At 41.1% G+C, this 25,585-nt stretch overlaps 1 protein-coding gene across 1 annotated transcript in view; it reads left to right on the forward strand.

Annotated features, from left to right (window-relative positions):
* Nucleotides 1-6,656: 6,656 nt before the first annotated feature.
* SLC9A2 (solute carrier family 9 member A2) overlaps nucleotides 6,657-25,585 on the forward strand; it is a 33,570-nt gene continuing 14,641 nt past the window's right edge. The window contains exons 1-4 of the mRNA XM_066313694.1: nucleotides 6,657-7,003; nucleotides 12,571-13,034; nucleotides 18,258-18,508; nucleotides 25,071-25,288. Of these exons, the coding sequence (XP_066169791.1) occupies nucleotides 6,721-7,003; nucleotides 12,571-13,034; nucleotides 18,258-18,508; nucleotides 25,071-25,288 (1,216 nt within the window). The 5' untranslated portion in view covers nucleotides 6,657-6,720. The remainder of the gene's footprint in view (nucleotides 7,004-12,570; nucleotides 13,035-18,257; nucleotides 18,509-25,070; nucleotides 25,289-25,585) is intronic.

Raw genomic sequence — 25,585 nt, forward strand, 5'->3', positions numbered from 1 at the left:
AGGCTAAAACTGGTGGCGTTCTTTTAGTCATTAACTTTTTTTTGCCCCAGAAGTTAAACATTTAAATTAGTATTTCTGTATTCATGGCAGTGACAGGTGCTAAGCTTGAGAACAGTGGCTACTTTTGACAGCCAGCGTGGGGACACAGCCTCAGAAATCACTCAATGACTAAGTGTCCTGGTGCAGAGTGAGCTAAAGAGGGGATTTACTGTTTAAACATTAAACATGTTGCTTAGCTATTAAACAATTAGATTGTTCTAAGCCTTAAGAGAAAGACACCAGCCTGTCACCTCGAGTTCTAGATTTTCAGCAAATGTGCCCAACAAGGTAATTTTTCAGTGATATCCAGATCACCTGAAACAGAACTAATAAAAGAAAAAACAGTACAACCACTCTTTGGGCAACCCGTCTTGGTTTTGCCTGTCTTATGAACAGAAGGGCACTTTACTTCGAAGTAATAGCAGAAATTAACTTCCCGGGTTATTAGTCTTCCTGGGTTATAAATGTCCCTCTGGAGCTAGAAAGATCACTTAGCCCTCATGCAGTAGTTTATGACAGGTCTCTTTTTTGTTCTTTGGGATGATATTTAATTCTTATGCCTTGCAGTGCTGCTAAAACCTCTGTTATTTGGCATGAGGCACAAAAGGCCCTCCAGGGCTTCCTGGCTGAATCTGCTAGAGATGCTTACTCATGGTGAGCAGAGTGCTGTGTACACATCTGCCTGGCTGGGGAAAGCCTCAGCAAAAGTCTTTAGGAGAGTGTTCACATGGGTGCAATTACTTTGATACCCAGATTAGTCCTGGCTTTGGTGAAGTGGTTGCCTGTAATCCACAGAAGCAGCAACACGTTGCTCCCTCAGGGCTTCATGCTGGAATTACTGTGACTAGTTCTGTGACTGATGCTGAGTGTGGCCCAAGGAAACCCCAGAAAAGCAGAGTTCATCACTCTGAATTCAGCACTTCATTCATGGGGCTGCTTTTGAAGAGTCAAAAAATAGTTAAGCTCCTTCCTTCATATTCTGCATCTGTAGCCAGAAAATGGGCTGCTTCTACCATCCCTGGAGTCCTAGAATATTAGGTGGCTGATGATACCTGTCACCTCTCTCAACTCCTTCCAATTAAATAAACAAGTTGTGCAGACACAACAGCTAACAGAGCAAGGGCCTTAAAATGGCTAACCAAAGTTCAGACCTGCAGAGCTAAATTGCTGCCATTAACATGCCTACATGAGCAAGGTATAATGCCTCTGGTGGACCTGGTTTATGAGGACAGTTGCTAAGCAGCCCTGGAAAGGTCTATGGAAAAACACATCCTCAATGGACTATTGATTTCAGATAATAAATCATTTGATAGTTGAGATATTCATTCACTAATTAATGGATTTAGAGACAGATCCAAGGCCCTGATGACACAGCCCTTATAAAAAGAATCAACCCCTAATAGAATAAGTTTTGAGAAATGATTGTTAACATAATGCATGTAGGTGAGTGACCAGCCCCTACTCCCAGAGAAAACCACTCTCAGTCAAGTGTGTTTGTATTTTATAATCCTTAAATCTTCAAAGAGGCTACTTCTAAACAAGTAAAAAACAAATGTATGTCCCCTCTTTGGTGTGTGCTTTTACTCAATTCCTGGAACATCATGGTTGCATGTACTAAGGGTACAGGCTTTCCTTGTGTAATTGTGACTCCCATGCAACTGCAGATGTCAAGATGAACCATCTCTTTGGCTGACATAGCCCAGAAACTTCCTTCCTTTTTCTAATAGAAATACTAGATTTTTTTAACAAATTTATTTTAGTAACATACTAACGTATTTCAGAAAGGTGATCTGTGTTTAAGTCTCCTGTGAATTAGGGGAAAATACTTTTGGAGAAAACTGGAAACAGTTTTTGGCTGTTTTTGAGAACTCACTAGGAAGAATGGTGAAATTTATACATTTCTTCTTAACAAGGAAGACAGGTTTTACAATACTGCTGTATGGACTGTGTCAGGGAAAATTTGAGAAGTATGCAAGAGTAAGCTTCTCTGCACGGGGTTAATTTCTATCAAAATAAAACATCACCAGTAGAATATAACTTTTTAAAAAAATATCTTCTGAAATTGTCTGTCAAACTAAAACAACAATGAAAATTATCAACAAATATTTACTAATATGTTTATGATTTCCCCTCCAGCCATTTTGATTTCTGTTCATATTTACAAGAGAAGACCTATAACATTTCTTGTAGGGGACCCAGTTACTGAAATAGTCACATTAACATTCCAGAATGCTTTTCTGATGACCATGACAGGTCAGAACATCAAGTATGAAACTGTGACTGCATGATTTTTAGGGAATCCCTAAAATATGGAGCTAAATTTATGATACAGTGAAAATTCTTATTGTTTTCAAAGTACTTCTTTTGCTTTTCATTGCGAAAGCCAAGTTTTTATAACAGCAATGAATTGATCTTTCCTACTTAAAAGATAAAGCTAGATTAATAAACACAGACAACATACAACCCCGTAACCCAAAGCCGTGGCTCCAATAAGTCCCAGAGCCTACTCCAAAAAAAGTAAAACTAAACTGTCCTGACACCTGTATGAACCACTCAAGCTACTGCAGATTTGTGTGGTGTATGTGCCAATGCCCCCCTTTCCCGAGAAGCATTCTGTGGGTACCCTGGGCAGTCCCTTGCTCTGGTAGTAATTTCCAGTAATAACCAATAAACGGATTAAAAGGTAAACAAACTGAATCATGTGAGTTAGCATCTTGATGTATGAAGTAACATGCACTTTGTCACGTGAAATGCTGTTAGCACCGTATCTGGTAGAACAGACAATGCCTGCGAGCAGAATTAAAGAGATGAAAGTGGAGCGGGCGCAGATGGCAGGGCGCGGCGCGGGCGGCGGGGCAGCCGAGGGGGCACCGCGGGAAGGTCCTCTGTGGATCGGCTGGAATCAGGCAAGTGCGGCGTACGTGCTTTCTGTTTGTGCTATCACTGAAATGGTGCGGAGCGACCTGACAGAAAATTGTTCTGAAGTGCAAGCAGATGCATTGAGCTGTCAGGCGCAGAGCCATGACGAGACACCGCGGCGCCAGGAACACACCTCCACGTCTCCCCTACAGCTCTCCCTGAGCCCCCTCCCGTCCCTTCTTGGGCAGCTTTGAGGCTCAGGGGTATTTTTCTCTGTATGGTGAGGGCCCCAGTCATGGCTTCAGGAGAAGCTGCTTATTGCAGAGAGACCTGCAGGGCTGGGGCAGTGCGAGGGGCAGTGGAGAGGACTGGAGCTGCTGTCTCATACAGCCTGCCTGGGTAAGACAGAGGTAACAGGAATATCGTACCCCATTCTGCTGTCTTAGGCAAAGCTTTGTCTGGATTCAAAGACTTCCCATCTGTGGTGAAACCCTCAGCACCTGTGGGACCAGGGCTAGGGGCAATGAAAAGTGGCATGTGTCAATATATTGACAGAATTTTCACAAGCACTTCAGTACCTACTCTTACCATGCTGAGCTTCCCTGGAACGCTTTCAGCTAGGTCCAAAGTCAAATAGGGTTCACTCCCCTGCTGCATCATTCGGTTCTGTAAAGGCAATTCCTATTCAAATGGTGGATATTCTCATCTATACAATCCATCCATTAAATATATTACTTTAGTGTAATAATAGACTGAAATCTCTAATAATTAATCTCAATTCCCATTTTCTTTATTCTCTCAGTGTTTCGGAGGCTGTGTCAATGCATTATTTCCCTTTTTATTACTAGCATGTAAGTCTTCAGGCTCAAGATTAATGACACCTTTCTCGTATTGTCTTTTATTCCCATTTACCAGCTTCTCATTTTCTTAATACAAAAAAAAAAAAAAGTTAGCCTATTAACCAGAACCAAAGCAGTGTCAGAGCTAGAAGGATTTCTGCTGTCTGTGCCCTTTTATTTTTGGAGTTGAGGAGAGCAAGAGGACAAATAATGGCAAATATCTGGATGGTGCCCCAAAGAAGAGTCCGTTTTCCCATGTGTGGGCGAAGCTCTGCGACTAAAAGCACATGACCTGGGTGCTGAAGCATCCCTCTGTCTCTGCCAGCATGCAGCAGTCATGCTCTGTCATCCTTCACTGCCCGTAATGAACAGGGCAGCAATGAGGAACATTTTCCATGAGAAAGGACCTTCCTCCACTTTTGTATGACTCACTCTTTTCCCACTCAAAGTCTTCCTTCCCCTCTTATGGCAGAGTGAAATTCCTCAGGCTGTTCACGAATTTCCAAACATTGGTCTGGTGGCTGGTGCACCTGCAGGGCTGTTGCACAATGGCTCAGTTCCCTGCTCTGCGGTGTATTTTTCCTGTTATTGGATGGGGGTATGAATTCCAGCATAGATGAGAATGATGAGGTGGTATTAGAGAAAAGAGTTGATGGGACAGCTTGCTCTTGCCAATACTTGACACTATTGAAGACAAGTCTCAGTTCAGGGCAGCGTTTTGCAGGTAGATAACTAGAAGGGATCCTAGGAGAGCAGGTATTGATGCTTTCATAACTGTATTTTTCAGAAAAGTTTCTTCATCTCCAGAAAAGATCATAAAATGAGACATGCAAGTACCATTACATCTTGTAATTTACATTAGATCTTGTAATTTTAGACTGAATTATATTTATTATTTATAATAAATAGTGCTATCACCTTCTCCTGAGGGTTAGGCTTCTCTTCCTACAGATGGTCTGGCTGCGACAAGAAGATTCAAAAATGAAAGAACATTTTCTTTTTGTATTCCTTTTCCATGTAAAGGAAATGTCCTCAGAATTGGCGATATTTATGTGTTTCTCCTATACCAGAGAATCTAATAAAACAAATAAAAGAAGACACAAAGATATTGCATTAAGCTAGAGAATTAGATGGTGTATAATGTAACATGCTCTCATGACTGAATTTTAGATAAATAAAGATTAATTTTTTATAAATATCGTGTTTTAAATTTTGTCATTAAAACCACAGGCGTATTGCCTTTTTTTTTTTTGGGTTCTGAAGGTAAATGAAAACTACAGATATTCAGCTAATTGATTCTGAACTTTAGCACTCTACAGAAACAGTCACTGATAAGTTTGTGGGAAAAATAACTCCTACTTCCTGCTTCAGTTTTATTGGAAGGCAAGAAAGACATGCTTTGCTATAGAGGCATGCAGAATGGTGTGCTCTAAAGATTTTACGAGTTTGAGCTTTGGAATACTGTCTTATGCACAAGTGGTGAAGTTATGAGTAAATCACGGGCGAGATTCCATTCTTCCAGGAAATACAGAAACCTGGTGCTCAATAGTCTCCAATGGAATCAGGTCCCAGTGCCTTTAGAAATAGGACTTTGACAATCAATATTTGCAACACACACTGAGACACACATGAATATATTACCAGCCATATATTTATATACACAAATATGAGAATATATGTCTGAGCAATCATATATGCTTATATAGTGTGCACTTTTAACTACCTGAATTAACAGAATGTATATTTCTTAATTAACAGAAATGAGATTGTGCCTATCACATATTTGAGCGGGGGAGACATATAGACAATATATAATATGTTATTTCATATATTAAATATATACTATCCAATGTAACCATATATAATAAAATATAAAATATCTATATTATGTATCAGGCCTATACATATATATGAACCTACATACATTTATGTATACAGTGTAAATTCTTTTAACACTCCAAATTAATGGAGTTTTACTCTTAATTAGTGTGAACAGAATGCTGTCTTTCATAAATGTGGTAGAAGCACCTTTTCTGCACTTGGTATTGGCGAAATGCATATATTCATACACACACATACATATGTAAAATTACTTTAATAATACATATACACATACATATGTAAAATTACTTTAATAATACATATGCACATATATAATATTATCATTATATATTTTATAATATATCACAATACATATGTGTATATGTATGTGTTACAGATTATATGTTAATAATATATTAATTACATATAACATAACATAACATACATATAACATTACATAACATAATATAATATAATACTATACTATATTATATTATATTTTCTTGAGATAATATAGATTTATTTTAGTATTATATGTATTATTTTTATTATACATACATTAACATGTACGTGTACGATGTACATGCATACATATAGTCCCTAAATTGCTTTTAGACACATGTACTTGAAGACTATATATGTATCCACAGGCGTATTCTTACAGTGTGTTAACACTTTAGATTAGTTTATATAAATATAGATGTATGTATTTATGTGACCGAATACATTTCTCTCTTGAGTTATCTGCAGTTAAAGGAACACCCCCCGGCTCTGCCTCCACCTGTGCAGCCCCGTTCATCCCCGCAGGTGCTGGGGGCGGGAGCCGACGCCGAGGTACCCGCACGCCCGCTCCGGCCGCGGCGCCGGGCGGCTCCTGGGATCCGGGACACAGGAGCGGGCTCCGGCCCGGGCGCTGCCCCGCCGGCGGCCGGCCGGCCCCGGGGGCGGCGGGGGCGGCTGCGGCGGGGCCAAGGCGGGGGCGGCCCCGGGGGCGGCCCGGGGGGAGCGGAGCGCGGCGGGCGGCCGGCGGCGCCGGCCGGGACTCGCCCAGTCACCGGGGAGGAGGCGGGGCCGGCGGGGCCGCGGCGGCGGCAGGTGCCCGCGGCGCGGGGATGGTGGCGGCGGCCGGCGCGGGGCTGTAGGGCAGCGCAGCGGGGACGCCATGGGCAGCCGCGGCCGCCCCCCGCGCCCCGCCGCGCCTCCGCTGCCGCTGCCCGCCCTGCTGCCGCTGCTGGCGGCGCTGGCGGCCGGGGCGGCGGAGGCGCGGGCCACCTCGGAAGGGCAGCTGCCCGGCGCCGCGGCGATGGGCACCGGCACCCCTCCGAGCCCCAGCGGCACCGCTTTCGAGGAGACGCGGCTCCACGTCTTCACGCTGGACTACCCCCACGTGCAAATCCCCTTCGAGATCACCCTCTGGATCCTGCTGGCCTCCCTCGCCAAGATCGGTGAGCGGGGCCGTGGGGCGACCCTCCCTCGCTGCCCGTACCTGGCCGGGCCGCCGCTGGCGCGGTCCGTGCCCGGCGCGGGGGGCGCGGGGCGGACGGAGGGGGCTGGTGCCCCTCCGCCGAGCGGGATGACCGGGCGGGATTTGGCTGGAAGAAGTCGGGGTCCTCTAGGTTAGAAAAGGTGCGGAGGAGAAAAGAGACTGGTAAACCCCGGGCTAGGAGGACCGTAAAACCCGGAGTTCACCCGGTGCATGACTGACTTTTTCTTGATCGCTCTAGCTGTCATTTGAGCACGGTCTTCTTTTTCTTAAAATAACGCCGGGTATAATGACAGTCTCAAAGCAGAACAACGGATCGATGAAAAGCAAACATTTATGAGGGTAGAGTATGTCTCCTCCTTACTCTGCTTTTCCACCATTCACTTACGTCCCGGGAAAAATATAAAAGACAGCGCTGTAAGAGTAAGAAAGGCCACCTCTTCCCTCATGCGGAAAACATTTGCATTGCATAGTTTCACTGAGTTTTGTGCAGCTTATATGTCATGTTTTTAGTTAGCTTCTATGTCCCAAACAGAGAAATGAGTACAGCATAGTAATCTAAAGAATGTCAGGTAATGGTGTTAGCTAATGGTGATAGTTATTTAAAATCCAGTAAATCTCTATGAATTAGGATCTTTGTATCTTCTTACCTAGAAGATAATGTAAGGAATAAAGCTCTGGGAACAAAATAAGTAAGTTTACCCACACTACAGTCGTTTCATTCAGAACTCTGACTTTGCAGCACAGATTTTCAATAAAAATACCATCACGCTTATTCTGATAAATCGTTTTTAGCAAAGTTAAAACTTTCAACCTCTGCTTGTGGCATTTAAATAAACGGTGCCATTATTTGGTTAGTGATCAGGTAATCAGGATTCTGAAAAAAACCAAAAATTTGTACTCACCTCCTGCCATGTCTAACATTGTCGCTGGGGGCCTGATCCTTCACCCCAGTAACTTGGTCTGCTGTCATTACTTCCTGCAGAAATATTGTGTTGCAGCCATTAAGCAGGCATGCATCCTGATGCATGTGCCTTAATGCATTAAAGGTGCATGCTTTAGTCCTAAGTATGCATTTAGGTGTTTGCAGAATCGGGACAGAGTTCAAATATGTTCACTCAAATATATCATGAACTGTAATAACTAGGAAATAGGGAATTTGGTAGAGAATTAAGCCTGTTGAGTATTGAAAATTGTTCTGGCTTCTGAGTTTAGAAAAAGCAAAAACTCTTGAATAAGCTAAAACTATTGAAAAAATTCTATTTTATTAAAGTTTTTTATTAAAAGGGAAGACATTTGAAACATGTAAATACATATACAGTCACAATAATGTGTAGTTTCTTAAACTATACATTCTAACTATCATGTTTTTTTGCTAGTGCATAGGCATCTATGGTTAAAAAGGTTAAAAAAAAAAAAAAAAAAAAAAAAAAAAAAAAAAAAAAAAAAAAAAAGAAGTTGCTTGTTTGATTTATTTTTCCAGTCTGATTCTTGTAAGTTAGCAAGCAAGCAGCATAGGTGAAGAAAAACAGATATAATTTTAAAATCCTTTCAGTTACACCAAATGAAAGCAAGTGTGGCTAATCTAGGGCATGCTGTTGTCAGTGTGTGTGCGCCGAGCAATGAGGGCCAGATCCAGGAGTGGCCCTGGGTGTGGCAGTGCTCAGCTTCACCACACCTATCTGCAGGCGCCCTGACTCCAGGACTGGAATTAGGAACATCCAGTTCTTGCTCCTGGAGCTCTGTCTGTGCTTCTTGATCCATTGAGTGCATCAGGGAAACCTTCCCAGGTCAGGCTCCCATCTCTCCTAAGTCACATTCCACACTAGATTTTCATTGATTTATGCCTTGTTTTCTATTGAAGGTAGCCCAGACAGGCAGTTTTGAACCACCAAGATACCTAAATGGTGCTCTGCCATGTCCTACTGGTTACTAGGCATGAGCCATGTGTGTCGATTCAAAAGGATGGAGATGCGTTTCCCAGCCCAACTCACTGCCTGAGGCCCTAAGAGGGGCCCTCTGAGAGAGGAGGCTCTCTGATGCATTCCTCTCCTCATCATTTCCTGCTGGGCAGCACAGGCATCTTGCCCCTGACATGCCAGGCAGCGTGAAATCCACCTCGAGACTCCTGCACTGCCCAGGAAACTTCGGTGCTTAATCTGGCATCACAAATTCCTTTCTGGGGCTAGGCACTGAATGCTTACATTTGGCACTGCCGAGTATCAAACCTTTATGAACAGATCCCTAAGGTCTTTTCAGCTGTGAGGAGCTCAGAAGATAGGGTCCTGTGTAATAGCAGCTCTCTCAGTGGGTGAAAGATCCCAAAGAATACTCAACTGCAGCACCTAGTTATGGATCTTTTAACAAATATATTTTCACGAAGTGTAGTTTCACCAGAGCTGAATTGTTCCAGCATTTTCTAATTTTTATAGGGAATTTACCTGAAAGATTTGTCTGATCCTGCCTGTGATCATGTCACTGTAAGCTTGGTTTAGAGGGAGCAAGAAGGACAGCATAAGAAAGGAAAGCCTGAGATTGTCAAGCAGAACTTGAACATTTTGACAATGTACATTTTTACAAGGACCTCAGGAATGTGGTGCTTTTTATTCCAGTATAGAACATAAGCACAATTTGAAATCAAATGAATTGCCTTGAATGGAATTATTTTATGACTACCTCTACTTATTTCTTATTTTGTGTGTTGATACCAGAGGTATGTTACTCACATGCTGATGGACTCCATGAGTATATTAGGTGGGACCGTTGCACTTGAATATGCTGTAGTCTCTAAGCAGTAAGACCAGTCTACATAATCCCCAGTTTTGCTTAATTTTTATGCTACTAAACCTACAAAATATTGTGTAACTGATCCAGATTCCTGTTATTTCTATGTTTAATCACAAATTCACAGTGAGAAGGGTTTCTTTTGGAAGTTGAGTGGATACCCTTCCAACCCTGCTCTCCTGAAAGAAGGTTTAAGCTGTTCAGAGGTACTCATCTCAGTGGCATTTCCAGCATCAGAAAGCACTGGAGTTCACCCAAAAAAAGAAGGAAACTGGGATTCTAAGGACTTTTATCTTGAAATATGAACTTGACTTTAGATAAGTGTCCTAACTGCCACTTTTGCCATGATATATGGAGGATGCTTACTCAATAAACATCTTCCCTGCTGTTGGAGCTGAGTCAATACATAACCTGAAGCTCAAGGACAGGATCAGAGGAGAAGAAAGTAGCTATAGTCTTGCAATGAAGAGTGCAGTCTTGCATTCAAGTCTGAGTGTTCCTGTACTGCAGGGGGTCTGCTCCCAGGGTGATCCTGACCCCGTGGCTGTGAATCCATCAGAGCAGGGAAGATGTACTTCATTGGGCAGGGCATCTGCTACTGACTTGACATGCACTGGATTCCAAATCCTCCCTCTCTGCCTTCAAATCAGGAAGCATAGCGTGTCCCTAATCACCCTTGAATACTTTTCTTGTAGGAAGTTGTCCAGGAGTTTTGATGCTGTTTACACGAATAAAAAGCATATTTAACTTAGTGGGAGGCTTTCCATTATCTTTAAGAATGAGGTGGAATCCCAAGTCTCTGAGAGGCTATGAACTTTCCAGACTGATTTGTAAAGAAGAAAAGATTTCAATTTTTTTTATTCACAGTAGACATTTAATTGCCATTGTATTACAACTGGTTGTTTTTTTTGTTTGTTTTTGTTTTTGTCAAAAGCTGCATTTATAAAATTTCCCTTCTCTTGAATTTTTGTTGAGGAAATGATTTGCAATTTACTATTGAAGGGTTTAAAAAAAACTTTTGGCAAAAGCCACTTTCTCAGGGGAACTTCCTGACCATTGTATTGGAATTGTATTTCTGCCACTGCAGAAACTAAGATGAATCATAAAATGCAAAAACCATAGTTTATGTGGAAGCGGCTGAAAGGTGAAGAGTCAAGTCTCCAGCTGCAAATTCTTGATTTTTCCAGGATCATTACCTGTTCTGCCAATATAGGACATTGGCGATTGTGGTTTTGAAGAATGGCATTGAATTTGGCAGTCCTTCTACTAAGTCACATAGGCTGTGTTTCTATTTATTTAAAGCAGTCTATGTTCATTCAAAAAGGGAAAAAAATGCAGCTTGAGCTGCTTGCTTTTAAAAATTGCTTTAATAGTTACAGAATATATAAGTAAAAAGTCCATAGATTAAAACAACTTTCCTTTTGCTCCTTCTTAACCGTTTTTCCTAATTAGGAGTTCAGGCTTTCTTTCAACTGGAAAAAAAAATCTATGGAGAAAAGAGAATTAACAAAATGGGTGTTACAAGATACATAACCCTGAAGCTGGGGAACTGGATGTAAACTATAGCAAGATTGCAGTAATTTAACTGTTTCGACTACAGGTGTGATTTTTGCTGAAATAGTTTTACTGAAATAGACGCCCGTTATTACCACACCCAGTGTTTCCGTGCAGCTCGCATTTAAAATAATTAAAATGCTTTTTAGTTAGGCAGGGATTGTGGGATCTTGTGGGTGTGGATCAATTTCTATATAATTATATGGGCCAAATATAGATAAGGAGGAGTCTGGAAAAGATTGGCATCGCTGAGACCTGGAATGTGACCTTGGTGTATAAGGTTGATCATTCCATTAGATTGGCCAGACTAAGTTGCTTCAAAACTTTTCTCATTCACTACCAGAATTATCCTTAGAACAGCCAACTTCTAGAAGTAATTGGAATCTTTAAATCAAAACTGCATGGCTTTGAGAGTTTTAGAAGGCTAAGTAACATTCAACCTCTAAGTCTTAATTTAGAACATTTAAAAATTAATTTCTTCAGTACTTTGCAGATTTTAAGGAGAGAATCCTGACTCTACCACAATTCATATGATACAGAAGAATGAACATAATAATACAGGCTGCAACTTTCTGTCACTGTATGGAAAACACGTTGATTGTTGTGAAATTTATTTGGAGGCTCCTCTAAAAATAATAACTGTATCTATAAATGCTTCCTCCTGATGGTAAGGGAAGTGATCATGGGTGACTGAGTGGAGGTCACATGTGCTAGTTCCCCTCGCTAGCTTTGAGACTCCAAAAGTAAAAATGAAATTGAAATACTCTTTAAACTCCTTTGTTAAGCTGTCCAGAGAGGAAGCAGTGGTTAGTATGATTTTTTTTTCTCTATCTAGATGTGGTTTACCCTAGAGAAGTGTTTTTTGAATTGTGTTTCTGGAGGAGTCCACATTTAAAGAAAAAACCCATGGTTTCACAGAGAGAACCCTTGCATACAGTTGCTCCATCCAGCCTAGCAGTTGAGTGGAATGTCTAGCTATTAATTTGTCTTTCCACCAAATCAGTTGAATTGAAATCAGTACTAGCCAACATATTTGCCTTGATCCATTGTGGATGTCCAGTTCAGTCTTTGCAATGAAAATCAAATTGATGTTTGTTTAGTGTAGAAATAACCGTGACAGAATCCAGAATAATCTTACGGATTCTGAACAAGTAACCGTTTCTCTTTCTTCTGTTTGAATTTCCTTTAAAGGCTTTCATCTCTATCACAAGTTACCCTCAATAGTACCTGAAAGCTGTCTCCTTATTCTTGTTGGATTGCTTCTTGGTGGGATTATTTTTGGAGCAGAGGAGAAGTCCCCACCTGTAATGAACAGTGATGTGTTTTTCTTGTATTTGTTACCACCTATTGTACTCGACGCTGGATATTTTATGCCGACTCGTCTGTTCTTTGAGAACTTTGGTACCATATTCTGGTATGCTGTGGTGGGCACACTCTGGAATGCCATCGGCATTGGAATTTCCCTGTATGGAATTTGCCAGATCAGTGCATTTGGTTTGACTGATATCACTTTGCTGCAGAATTTGCTCTTTGGCAGCCTCATTTCAGCTGTGGATCCTGTGGCAGTGCTAGCCGTCTTTGAAAATATCCATGTCAATGAGCAGCTTTATATCCTGGTGTTTGGAGAGTCTTTGCTGAATGATGCTATAACAGTGGTAAGTTACTTGATAAATGATTAATTGATAAAAACGATGAATGATTGTTTATGTGCCACTCCATTGTATATCTTTGTATCTGGTTATTACGATTTGCTACTAGATGGAAATCAAGGAGTGCTACCGTGTCTAGCTAATTCTTTAAACTTTAGGTTTAGAAACCACAGTAGTCTTACTGCATGAGAATCATGATAGCAGGTTTACTGTAGGGATTTTACTATTGATCATTCTAGTTTCTGTATCTTTGTAATTCTTTACTTCCATAATCTGAAACTGTAGATTTTCCTCACCTGCAGAAATTTTGTTGGACAGGAAAGGGCCAGTGTGGGTTTCACAGTTAATGGAGAGGATGGTAAATCATGGAGATGGCACAGGACCTTGCTGAGGTTAACTTTTTTTGCATATGCCCATCAGCTTGGAACTGCCCTGAAACCACCAATACATGTATCCCAGGCTACAGATGAGATATGACAGCCACCTGAAGGCAATAATTTCTAATCATTAACTAGCTGAACTGAGGTTGTGGTGCTGACCTGAGGACAGCAATCTGCAAATTCCATTTTTCCCCCAGTGTCCCTCATTTGTACCTGATGACACTGTCTGGGGCACTGCTCTCATTTATCCATGCCTTGAAGTCCTGCCCGTACCAACCATGTCCAACATGCTTTCTGTTTTGTGAGGCATAGAAGTCCAGTTTTTCATATGCTGAAAGGATCAGAGAGATTCATTTATTGGGTCTGCACTTTTCTGTCTCTGGCTTCTTATTCCAGTCCCATTCTGTGCAAATTGTCCTGTTTTCTCCTTTTCTTGGACTTTGCCTTACCCGCTCTTCCCTTTTCATGGACTTTCCCTCAGCTACTTAATACATGTATGTGTCATAATTTATTCTGAGCCTTGATATTGATAACTTCTTGTGTGTTTGTGGGAAATCTATATTATTTTTTCACTTACACTGCATGCTTTACCTGAATCTGTTGCTATCCAGTCAGCTGTATCACATCTCCTCTTACAGGTTTGCCTTAAAGCCTAGCTTTTGTCATTAGCTTAGAGGTGAAACTGCGTGCCAATGCTAAACTGGTACTTTAATCCAGTCCTGTAAATAAATAGGTTATAATAAATACTGAGTTTCAAAAGGATTAGTAGTTCAGCCATGGCTGGGTCTGTCTCTAGTCACTCTAATGGCCACTTGTGCAATGGATGTCTATTCATACAATTATTTTTTTCTGGGGGAAAAGGATCTGGTTATTTAGAACTTGTTGTTTGGTGGATTTTTCCAACAAAAATCAGTTTTTTTAATGACAAAGTCAGCCACTGGGGCAGCAGTTAATGCAGCATGATTTTCTAGGAGAACTCTGCATCCTGATCACTGGCCTATTCATATGTGCTATTTCCCAAAGGCAAATTTATCTAAACCACCATTTTTATAAGGGCTGGCTTGGCAATTTAATGTGTAGCTTTCCTGTAGGCATCATTATTGCCTTCTCTGGAGGTTTCCTTATGGTCTGCCTCCCCAGATGCCCCAACAGAGGGAAGATAATCTGAGGAGTCTGTAGGGACAGTCCAGTAATGCACTGGCCTTGCATATATTTATGAAGGAGTGAAAGAAATGTAGAGTACCTTTGGCCTTACTTCCTATTCCTTAAAGGTAGAACTTGGACAGAGATCAAGTTGTTTCCTCATGCACAGAATTGGTCTGCTAATGGCTCCTTGTTACATTTTTGCACACCTGCAGTCATGTGATTATACCTAAAATGTGACCCAGGCTGTCACACGGATTCCTGGGGCTGTCCTTAGAGGACCTTGCCTTCCCTGCCCACAGCAGGTACTGCTGGAGCAACCCTTGCTGGGCTACTCAGCCCTGTGCTTGGAGGAGGTGATGTTTTGTGCTCTCCTTTCCTCTGCCCCTGTTTAATAGGGAGCTGACAAGACCAGCAGACCTCAGAGCCTTTCATCTTTCACCTTCTGGAGCCCTTGAGTCCCACCTGCTCTGGCAGAAGCCTGCAGTGGGATATAGGAATGAAGTAGAAAGGGAGTTGAATGCAGGTTGGCCACCCATGGAAGCTGCCTAATTCCTATGGCCACTGCAATATCAAAAAACCAGGGCCTACACAGATAGGCAGTGCAAAACAGAGTGGCATTGTTAAATGTGTCTCTAGTAGAGTAGCAGTGTCATCTGTGCTTTCCTTCCCGAGAACATGCTCCCACACCTTCATTTTGTATACAAGGAAAGGTGTGTTTTTTCAGGAGTATCCGTTTTTCAGGTGGTCTTCCATGCCTAATAGATTTTGCAATTTGTCTGTGCATCTGAATGTTCTTTTTTCCCCAGTGGTGGAATTTTGGGACTTGAATTTGGCAGAGGACAATGTTTGACAATTGAATTCTTGATCAGAGCTGATGCTTTACCAAAAATCTGAGTCAGACATAATGAGCAAGGTGATAATAAATGATAAGATTACAGCTGAGTGTTAGCAGTTCAAACTCCAATTCTGGGCTTAAAATCAGAAAGAAAGAGCCAGTGTCTTTATAATAATATTATTCCCATGTTAGAAAACAGAGCAGCAGTGTTTTGTACTCTGCATCTGCTGACAACATTCTTTAAGTTTGCTTTAAAGTAATTTTAGAATTAAAAACTGAATAACTGACAACTGATGAAAATAAGCAATTAGTGTTTTGGAGTTACTCTGGGACAAGATTAAAAAGTGATCAGTGATTAATATTACTTGGTGTGACCTTCAGTGAGTTCAGCTGAAGGCCATTGAGTAAATTAAAATCTTGAACTTCAAAAAATCCCCCTGTTCTCACATCAAATGTGTTAAAAATGTGACCAGAGTTGGTGTTTGCTGCACCTGGAAGTTTAGAGAAAGCTCAGTAAAACTGAGCTGCTTTAGAGTAAAAGGAAAGCAAACTTGATTTTGATCTCATTTGCAATACTGTAAATAAAAAACAATAGGAATGAGGTTAAAATTCTGTTCATGACATTCCGTAGTTATAGCTGCTGCCTTAACCATGGCTGAGGTACAAAGGAGAAAATTGCTTTTCTTCTTTCAAATAATTTGTGGCATTAGACTTAAGATTTATGAGGATGTCTCCATGTGGAGCAGCAGGCTCCATTCTATTTGCAGAGTGAATACTTTGCTGTGAAGATGGAGTGACATTATGGAAAAGCTTGGATAGATCAAAATTCTTCTTTACAAGAACCTTGAAGTTCTCTTACTTGAGAGATTAGCCTTATATCTATTTATATAGTTACTTTTTAAAATATAAGAAATATTATTTAAAACTCCAATTAAATAAAATAATCAGCTTCCCTAATATGTACCAAGAGAATATTCTGCCAGGTCAAATTTTGTAGGTGTCTCAGAGAAGAATGCAACTCTGGGATCATCCCAAGTTTCAACAAGTGACTCAGGGAAACTCTTTGCACACAAGTCAACAGTTTTCTTCAGTCCCTGGAGTCTGTGGAATGAGAAGTCCTTGTAAAGTAACCAGCAAAGGCACTCCTACTGTCAGTAGGTTTAATTCTCTCCATGCAAATCCATGAGGTCTGCAAATCAAAACAGGTGGAACAACTGTGAAGTCTATGACATTGCTTTCCTGTCTGGCACAGTACACAGTAACAAGGAAAGGCCAGGAATCTGCCTCAGAGCAGCAAGGGGTTTGTCCAGATGAAAAAGGACACTTCTCCCAAGTGGACTCATCCTAAGATCATCATTCCTATCAAATAAATAGTTCATGATCCTGCTCTTACTGTATTTGCTGCTTTGTAATGAAAATTGCTGTTGACCATTCTGAGTTTGATTTAACCTTCTATTTTCACGCTTGCTCTGGAATATATTTACTCTTTTCTGTTTCAATTCTTTTCTTTCACTTAGCCCAAAGACCCACAATAAGCTATGTCTTTGCATTAAACTTTTAGTTTTGTAAGACTTATCCAGTTTTGACTAAGAGGGACTGAACAGCTAATGTTCTGTCTTGTGAGAGAGAACAAGACTGCAAACATGAGAAATCCTTCCACAGCCACTACTCAAACACTTATTTTGTTGGCACAATGCAAATACTGATAAAACATTGTTCTCTCAAATAGCATTCCTGATAGAGAAACCTGTTTGGTGTACTAAGAAGTCCAGAAAGAAAGCAGAGATTTAACTCCTGCAGGCTGTCTAAGATGAATGGTCTTCACTGGCTTAGGCTATGAACCCACTGGGACAGGAATAGGTGCCTGTGACCAAAGTTAGCTCTGTACAAGGGGACAGTGTACCCACCCTGGTACTGCAGGGCTGGGGGCATACATGCAACACCAGGGAGTGGTTAAGGCTCCCAAGTAGATCTGCTGATGGGGCAACCCTTTAAAGTTTCTTTAAGAGTAACTGGTTGCATTGGTTTCTGTTTTGGAGAAACTAAAATACTGGATATTAGAGAAATGGGGACTTAAGATTGTTCTGTTTCCTGTATAAAACAAAAAGGGCCTCTGGCTAAGAAAATGTGATAATCCTGTTAATCTAGTTTGTTTTGAAGGATGGTTATAAATATTTTGAAAATTAAACTGGGCAAACATATGGCAACAGGTATTTTAATGGCAGTGAAATCCAAATCTCTAGAAATACTCAATATTTTGAACAGTCTTTAAGTCATTGGATTCCTAATGGTCAATGATTTTGAGAAAGAGCACTGTTTCTTTTACTCCTTGAGATGGTCACTGTCCGTCCCCAGCTGCCTCTACATCCCCTCCTACCCTAGCAGTTTAGAAAAATCTATGGTCTAGTTTAGTTCTCTACCTTTCAGTGTCATGTAGATCAAACAGATTTGAAAATAACCTGATTTTTCACTGGTTAGGAAACTGGGTGTTTTTTCTCTTTCTGTTTTATTTCTTTTAGTCTGGGAAAAATCTGAAATGGACATTTGTGGAGAAATTAGGAGCTTTGTAAATAAATGATTTTGAAGAAGAATTGGATAGATTTATGCTTCTGGCCCCCAGAGTGGCATGGGTTAAGAAATCTGTCCCATTTGCAAAAAATTTGAGAGTAATTATATATCTCTGTCTTTGTGTATCTCTCTGGTGTATATGGATGACAAATGATATGCCAGACGTAAATAACAGCATATGTAAAGGCAAATTCAAAGTAGAGAAATTCAAAATTCAACGTTTAAGCAGAGGAACATAATGACATGAAGGGAAATTAGGAATAGTTCAAAAAAGATAATGTGCTTTCTTTTTCCTCATAGGTCCTGTACAATTTGTTCAAGTCTTTCTGCCAGATGCGCACAATTAAGGTTATTGACATATTCGCTGGGATTGCTAACTTCTTTATAGTGGGGATCGGTGGAGTATTGATTGGAATCCTTTTGGGATTTGTAGCAGCCTTTACCACCCGTTTCACCCATAAAATCCGAGTGATTGAGCCACTCTTTGTCTTCCTGTACAGTTACTTGTCATACATAACAGCTGAAATGTTTCATCTCTCGGGCATCATGGCGTAAGTACCCCAAACTTCAGTAATCATAGCATCCAAGTAAGAATGCCAGAGGAAATTGGAGAGAGGATCAGATTTTGCAAACCTTGCCATGTGGCATTGTTCCACGGTGCATGGCAGAGCTGCTGGCTTGAGGATTTCCGGCCTCTTCCCTCCTGCTTCCACCCCATTCTCTCAGCTTGCCACCACACCAGCTGTGTCACTAAAACTGCTCATGGCATCACATCATAAGCCATATCTTTGAAATGTTCCAAGTTAAAAATATTCGCTTGTATTTTCAGTGGGCTTATTTTTAACCCAGGTCACTTTGGTGACCTGTGTCCTAATGTGACCCTTCAACTAGGCATAAGGGCATGGGTGAGGAGTGGCCGGTGATGTAGAGGCAATGGTGGCAGGGAGAGAGTGGCAGTGGTAGCAGGGAACTTCATGAGCTGCCTTCACTTTTGATGCCAATATATTGTGAAACTCTGTTTAACAGTTAGTCATGTGAGCAGCCAACAAGCACCATTTAATGGAGACAATGCATATGTCATTAAAGCAAACCTCTGCTGGATCACAGGCACAATAAGGATTGGGTGAATGTAAAATTTGCAGTCCATTGGTAATATAATCCTATAGTTTAGTATCTTGATACGTGTGCCTGTGTGTTACAATGTTCTCTGTATACATCCTTATTTATAAAATAATATTTTTCTTCCCACTTCCAACAGATAGAAATATTTTCACTTCTGGTTTTCCACTCCTTGTCTTCAGTAAAAAAAGAGCACAGCCTCTCTCTTCCCTCTGTTTATACTGTAACAGCTTCAACATTAAAAAGAGCCTTGATGACATTTGATATAATTAAATGTTTTGCTCTGGTTCCAAGTAATGTTTTTAAAGTCAACTTTCCTTAAAGACTTTTTTTGTTCTAGTGGCAAATATGAGTCATTCAGGCATGAGGAGCAGAGCTTTTTGTGTAAGCTCAGATGTTACTGCTGAGTGTCACTAATACTTGATAATACCTCATCTGATTATTATCTTTTAGGCAAGTGAAGATAGGTTTAATATCAAAGTCATGCCAGTATAAGGTTTTCTGGGGCTGGGAAGCAATTTACAAGGAAACTTACAGGTGATGATTTCAGTAGTATAAAAATAGGAATATGCCATGAAACCACAGAGGTTGGAACTTAATGTAAGTAAAGAGCTAAAGATTGCATGGATTTCTTTCTCTGATATGAGCCTAAATAAAGCAACATATGCATCCACTTTGACCGAGTTCATAAATGTGCCATCTCTTTTCATAGCTTCTATTCATAGCATTTGTGTGGTTTCTAGTTTCCTCCACCTCCTAAGCCAAATGTCCTTGACATCCTATGATCAAATACTTACAGGCTTTCTAAACTAAAAACGTGTACTAAACTGTACATGGAAAAAATTGTGGCAGTGTTTATGAAAATACTGATTTGGACCTGCTGCATCCAGGACACAATGCGAAGTGCATGGTGGGTCTGCTGGTGGGTCAGTGGACCCACCACATGCCAGGGCCTGCCACCAGCCCACCAGTGCTTCCCACAGCACTAACAACCTATTCATTTTCGTTTGTGCAGCGGCCCCTGAATGGGTGCAGAACAGAAGAGGAAACACAAAGTATTTTTGCCTTCAAACAGCACAATCTTTAAAATGTTCTGTCTGTTTTTGTCTCTAAGCATATTTTTTTTTGTAATAGCTGACAGAACTGTGTACAGCAGTAACACCCTGGCTGGGATGGAAGGGCTCCCTGCTGCCATGTAGGGTCTCAGCTGCTATAAGCCATTAAGCTTTTCCCCTCCCAGCAGTGCTGCTGACAGCCTTGGAGCTCCTGCAATCTCTGCATCCTCTTGGAGTAAATCTACCCTGTTCTTGTCACATTTCTTTGGCCTTTGAACTACAGAGAGTAATTTGCCCTGTGTCGCAGTGCAAAAACATGCAGCAGTGTTGAGATCCCTGTTGTTTTCTGCAGCGACTGACTCATGTAAGGATTGCTTGGGTCTGATTAAAAAGTCAGCCCTCCTCTGAGCAGGTAGTTGGAGCAAATGACCTTGGAATGTTCCTTACAACAGAGGTTGCTTATTTATTATTGCTTCTGTGGCTTCTGTGGCCATTTACAGCTCAGCCTATGAGGAATAATTGTTTGGTCTCCCCTTTTTCACCCATATCCACATGAGTCTGTTAAACTACTGATTCCCACTTCTTTCATAACCAGGTTTATAAAGATACTCAGGGAGACCTTGTGCTTACATGCTGTACCATACTTTAGGGGAAGGACATGAGCAGGAACGTACAGTGTTACCAAATAAATAAGATACTTACACAGATTGCCTCATTCCTGGGCGAGTAGGAATTCACTGGCAGAGGAATAGAAGGGAATGAAAGGCACTTGTCCCTCTTCTGATAAGTCTATGTACTCATTCTAAGGACAAATGATTCTTGAAATGTCCGTATATAACCCCTGCACCAGGTTACTTGGTTGAAATAGTGAAGGGACTGAACTATGTCCCTGTGAGCTGCAGTGAGAAAATCCTCTTCAGCAGGAGAAGAAAGAGTTTCTACTGTAACTAGAGCTGGGCACGAATGAGGATCACAGATATAAACCATACAGGTCTGAATCTGAACTTTATTAGCTTGCTTCCATTTTTAATTATAATGCTGCATTTTCTGCTTACTAATTTCTCATAAAGGCTGTGAAGCAGCAGAACTTTTAATATAGATTTCTTTTTTTTTTTTTTTCCAGCAATAAATTAGCAGGCTGAAAGGAGCAAACATTGAAACTACTGTAAATTTAGTAGGTCAAGGAAACTTGAGGATTGAACCCAGTGGCCTAGTTTATTGCAGTCCTGACAGAAACAGTACTGTTTATACAGTGTGACTTTTATTCTTCAGAAGTACAGAATGTTGCAGGTTAATTGCAAGGAAGTGCTTTTCCCTTCCACTTCTTGACCAGGGGCAACTACTCAGGTCACAGAATTGGAAGCCAGAATTAATGTATGTGGATAAGAAATATAAAATAAAACACATCTAAGCTTTGTCTTTGATTATTGTGACAGTGAAAATTTAGTTTGTGAAGAACTTATTATAATAATGTGCATAAAATCTTGCATAAAGATATTGATTTTATATTAAATTCTAACACTATATCCTCACACAATTTTCAAATGAAGGCGACTTCAACATTTTTTCTAATGTAAATAAATACTCTAACGTGAGCAGTGATTAGCTGTGGAATATTACTTACCTGAAGAGTAACATGTCATGTGCGTCTCTATTTCTTATAGCATTGAACCAACTCCTCAATTGTTTGCTCATTCAGTTAATTGAATGAATGCAAAATGTGACTGAAAATAAGAGTGTTGTCACTTTAAATTTTAGTAGTTAAGCATGGTAGATGTTTTAAGTTACAGCTTGCAAGGGTTCTGATTAATCTGGTGACAGATTCTTATCAGACATCTATTTACAGTGTCTCCATTACCTCAGGTTCCAAAACCAAGGCATGTCTAGAGCATGATTCTGCTCCTCATGCAGCAGGGCTTTCCTAAATTATTATAATCATGAAAACAATTTATTTTAAGAGGGTAATAAATAGTACTGTGTGTTTCATTGTGCCTTTGATGCAGACCTGACAGTCCTAATGCTTCAGGGCACTAAGCTGCTGCTTTGGGACTCTCAAATGACTGTGGGCCTAGAAATGGCTCTTTTCCAGCCCACCCACTGCCTTCTTGCTCTTTTGCATTTGCTGCCCCTGCGCTTGCCAGCTCCACTGAGAGTGCCATGGCTGGAGTAGCTGGGCTGCATGAGACTTGTTACACTTGTGCAAATAAGCAGTGTACACACAGGAGAGCTGTCACAACCCATGGCGCAGCCTGAGATCCTTGTAGGTGTGTCAGTGCAGTGAAGACCTGGTTTGCTACTCAGTATGAGACTTTTGGAGGGTCACAGCGTTAAGTGGATTTGGGAAGATTTGTGCATGTACTTCTGTGGTTAACCATCAGAACTGTGTCCAAACTGAGGAACCTGGGAGTGTTTGACAGCTTCTGGGCTTGAGTGTATGTCCTGACCAAGCTGCTGCTTGTCAGGACAAAATCCATGTGTGTGCCAGATCCTCTCCCACTTTCTTGCTCAGGCACATAATGTGGGATCTGGGTGACTGTAAGATCAGAACAAGGAGGAAAGCTGTGGAAAACATCATCAGTTTGTCAGTACAGGCAAAAAAATTCAGGACCTCTGTTATCCTAACCATGTACCCAAACTAGAAATGTTACCTTAACTACAGAGTGTTTCAGTGAGAAAGCTTGCAAGCTTATGAAAACTTCATTGTATCTTCCACAGTGGACACTGTGTAAGCAGGATGAGCTCTGCTTCCCAGGCAGCATGCGATCTGTGCACCACGTAGGATCCTTCTGTTCAGGACTGTGGTCAATTCAGCTGACAGTGAGGAGAGGGCTGACAATTCTATCAATATAAAATATAGGTGAGGGTCTGGGATAGTCTTAGTGAGGCTTCTTAGACTTGGAGTTTGCTTAGGGTTGGAGCTGGTCTTCGCATGTCAATGGACATTTTATTTTATGCTGACTAGATCCTTATCCATCACCAAGTATAGGTGGATAAAAATGCAGGGTGAGGGCCAGGTTAGGTGCACTATTCTGCCTGTATTTGTAAGACACTCTCAGCCCCATCAGACTGTACGTGTCCCTGTATCACATCCCCTTCCTTGGGTTTTATTCACACTGATGTACATTCAGGGCCTCTGCTGCTTGGAAGATGTCAACAGAGTACAGTGTCCTCTCCCAGTGTCCACATGTACTCCCAGGCTTGTCCCTTAGAAGTATTGCTGCCCAGCCACTTTGGGGATGTAGATGTGGCTCCATGTAAGAGAACAAAACTTCTGGACAAAACTAACTTTAAATAATCAAGAGAAATGTGTTCAGATTCTGCCAGTGACTACAATCCCAGCTTCTGCTATGGACTCCCTCTTGCAAAATGCAAGGAAAATTGAAGGTATGAAGGTCCTTTTGAAGTTACTGCTGCTTCTGGGATTCCTCCTGCTTTGTGAAATATTTTTAAAATCCATTATTTAGAAGAAAGAACCCAAGCACATGTATTCATAATGTCAGTGAGGTTTTTCTAAGCTCTACCCCAGTCTGCCTTTCCATTTACATCCACATGCAGGGATGTTTCGTTCAGAGGGGTTCAGAGATGGGGCTCTTGGCTTAGAGGCAGACATGCTTAGAAGAGTTTCAGCAGTGAAATCTCCACAAAACTTGAGAGGTTTCGAGAGAAATTTTCAGAGATGTTAGCAAACTTGCCCTCTTCCCCCATGAGTGAGAGAGAAGTGTAGAGATTTCAGCATGAAGAAATATCTGCTATGTTAGCAAATAATTATGTCTGAAAACCTGGTGTAACTGGAATAAATAGCCATAGACAAGTTCGCTGTATTCAGAAAGACAATGTAAATACATCTCTCTTTCTTTGTTAAGATTTAGTGTGCATGGTTTGACTGAAAACCCATACATGAATGTGTGAAGTGTTTTGAACTGGGAAATCAGAGCAGATGTTGTTGCTCTAGACAGTTAAACCAGGAAAGACATTTGTTTCACAATGTGTCTTTTCTTAGTTGTGTCTTTACTTAGTTGTCCTCCCTGATAATTATTAGACCCCTCAGACTGCCCTTCCCTACACTGAGATACCACCTTGAAGATATCCTCCAGCCAGCTCTGCTAACTACCCTTAAACTTGTAAATGTGTAGCTGAGTGGTCCTCAGCCATTCCTGTACTGTGGACAGCCATACTGAGCAAGTGATACACAACCAGTGATGTCATTCCCTGCTTTTCCTGAGGATTAACAAACTCTGTTTACTAACACAGAAATTGGACTTGTAGATGCATTTACAGTAAGCCCTTTCTTTTCTCTCATGTGTCAACTGAGATACCCATTTCATTCATTTGTAGATAATTTAAATGTGCAGCAGCACCAGTGTGATTTCTGGTGGTGGTTTTTCTCCTATTCAGCCTTATGTGCAGGCAGAGCAGGCCTAAACTGGTGAAGGATCACAGATTGTAGCCTTGCTGCTTACTTTGCTTGGAAAGAGGAGCTGGCTACTCTCGCTGCCTTTGAGGTGGGACAGCTGCTGGTAGGGAAGGAGGCAAGTCCTGCCCTGCTCCAGGATATGCAGTTTCCACCCTGTCTGCTGTCCCTCAGCAGCAAGAGATGCAGCAACTCCTGTTTTCCAAGGCTGTCCCTGTCTCTCCTCATCTCTGCCCCTTTTAAAACAGAATTGGAGTGACCCCTGCACAGATCACGTGCATTTAGTATGTGAAAAAACTCTATACATTGATGTCTTCTCAGAGAACTTCCCATTGCAGAAAAAAAAAAAAAGGAATCATGCCCAAAATTGTAGGTTCACCAAGCCCGTAAATTTGAGATTGGTTGTGGAATAACTTATGCTTTGCATTTTAAAGAGAACTATGGAAAATGAATAATATTATGTAGATTTAAGAGAGGCTAAAAAAAAAAATAAAGCCAATGAAATATGGGATAATGTTTGCCTTTCAGGATTACAGCTTGTGCCATGACCATGAATAAATATGTGGAGGAAAATGTTTCTCAGAAATCCTACACAACGATAAAGTATTTCATGAAGATGCTGAGCAGTGTCAGTGAGACTTTGATCTTCATCTTCATGGGTGTGTCTACAGTTGGGAAGAACCATGAGTGGAACTGGGCCTTTGTTAGCTTCACCCTCCTCTTCTGTTTAATCTGGAGGGCACTGGGTAAGTCTCAAACTATGGGTCGGTATTCTTTGCAAATGAAGTATTTTATCTCTTGTCAAGTAGAAAATGCCAAACCTTAGACAGAGACCCAGTTTGTAGAATGGTTTTTCTGTTAGTAACATGCCCTATATCGCAGGGTCAGCTTCCACCTTTCCCTGAAATGGAACCTAAAAATCAGTTTTGCCCTGATCCTGCTCACCTAAAGTAAGAAACAGTCTGCTTGTTAATCACAATGCATGTATTTAAGTAAACATTTATTTACAAATAAGCGAATTGTGGTAAAAAGAATTAGCAGTC

The sequence above is a fragment of the Sylvia atricapilla genome, chromosome 2 (assembly GCF_009819655.1).
Source record: "Sylvia atricapilla isolate bSylAtr1 chromosome 2, bSylAtr1.pri, whole genome shotgun sequence".
Classification (NCBI taxonomy): domain Eukaryota; kingdom Metazoa; phylum Chordata; class Aves; order Passeriformes; family Sylviidae; genus Sylvia; species Sylvia atricapilla.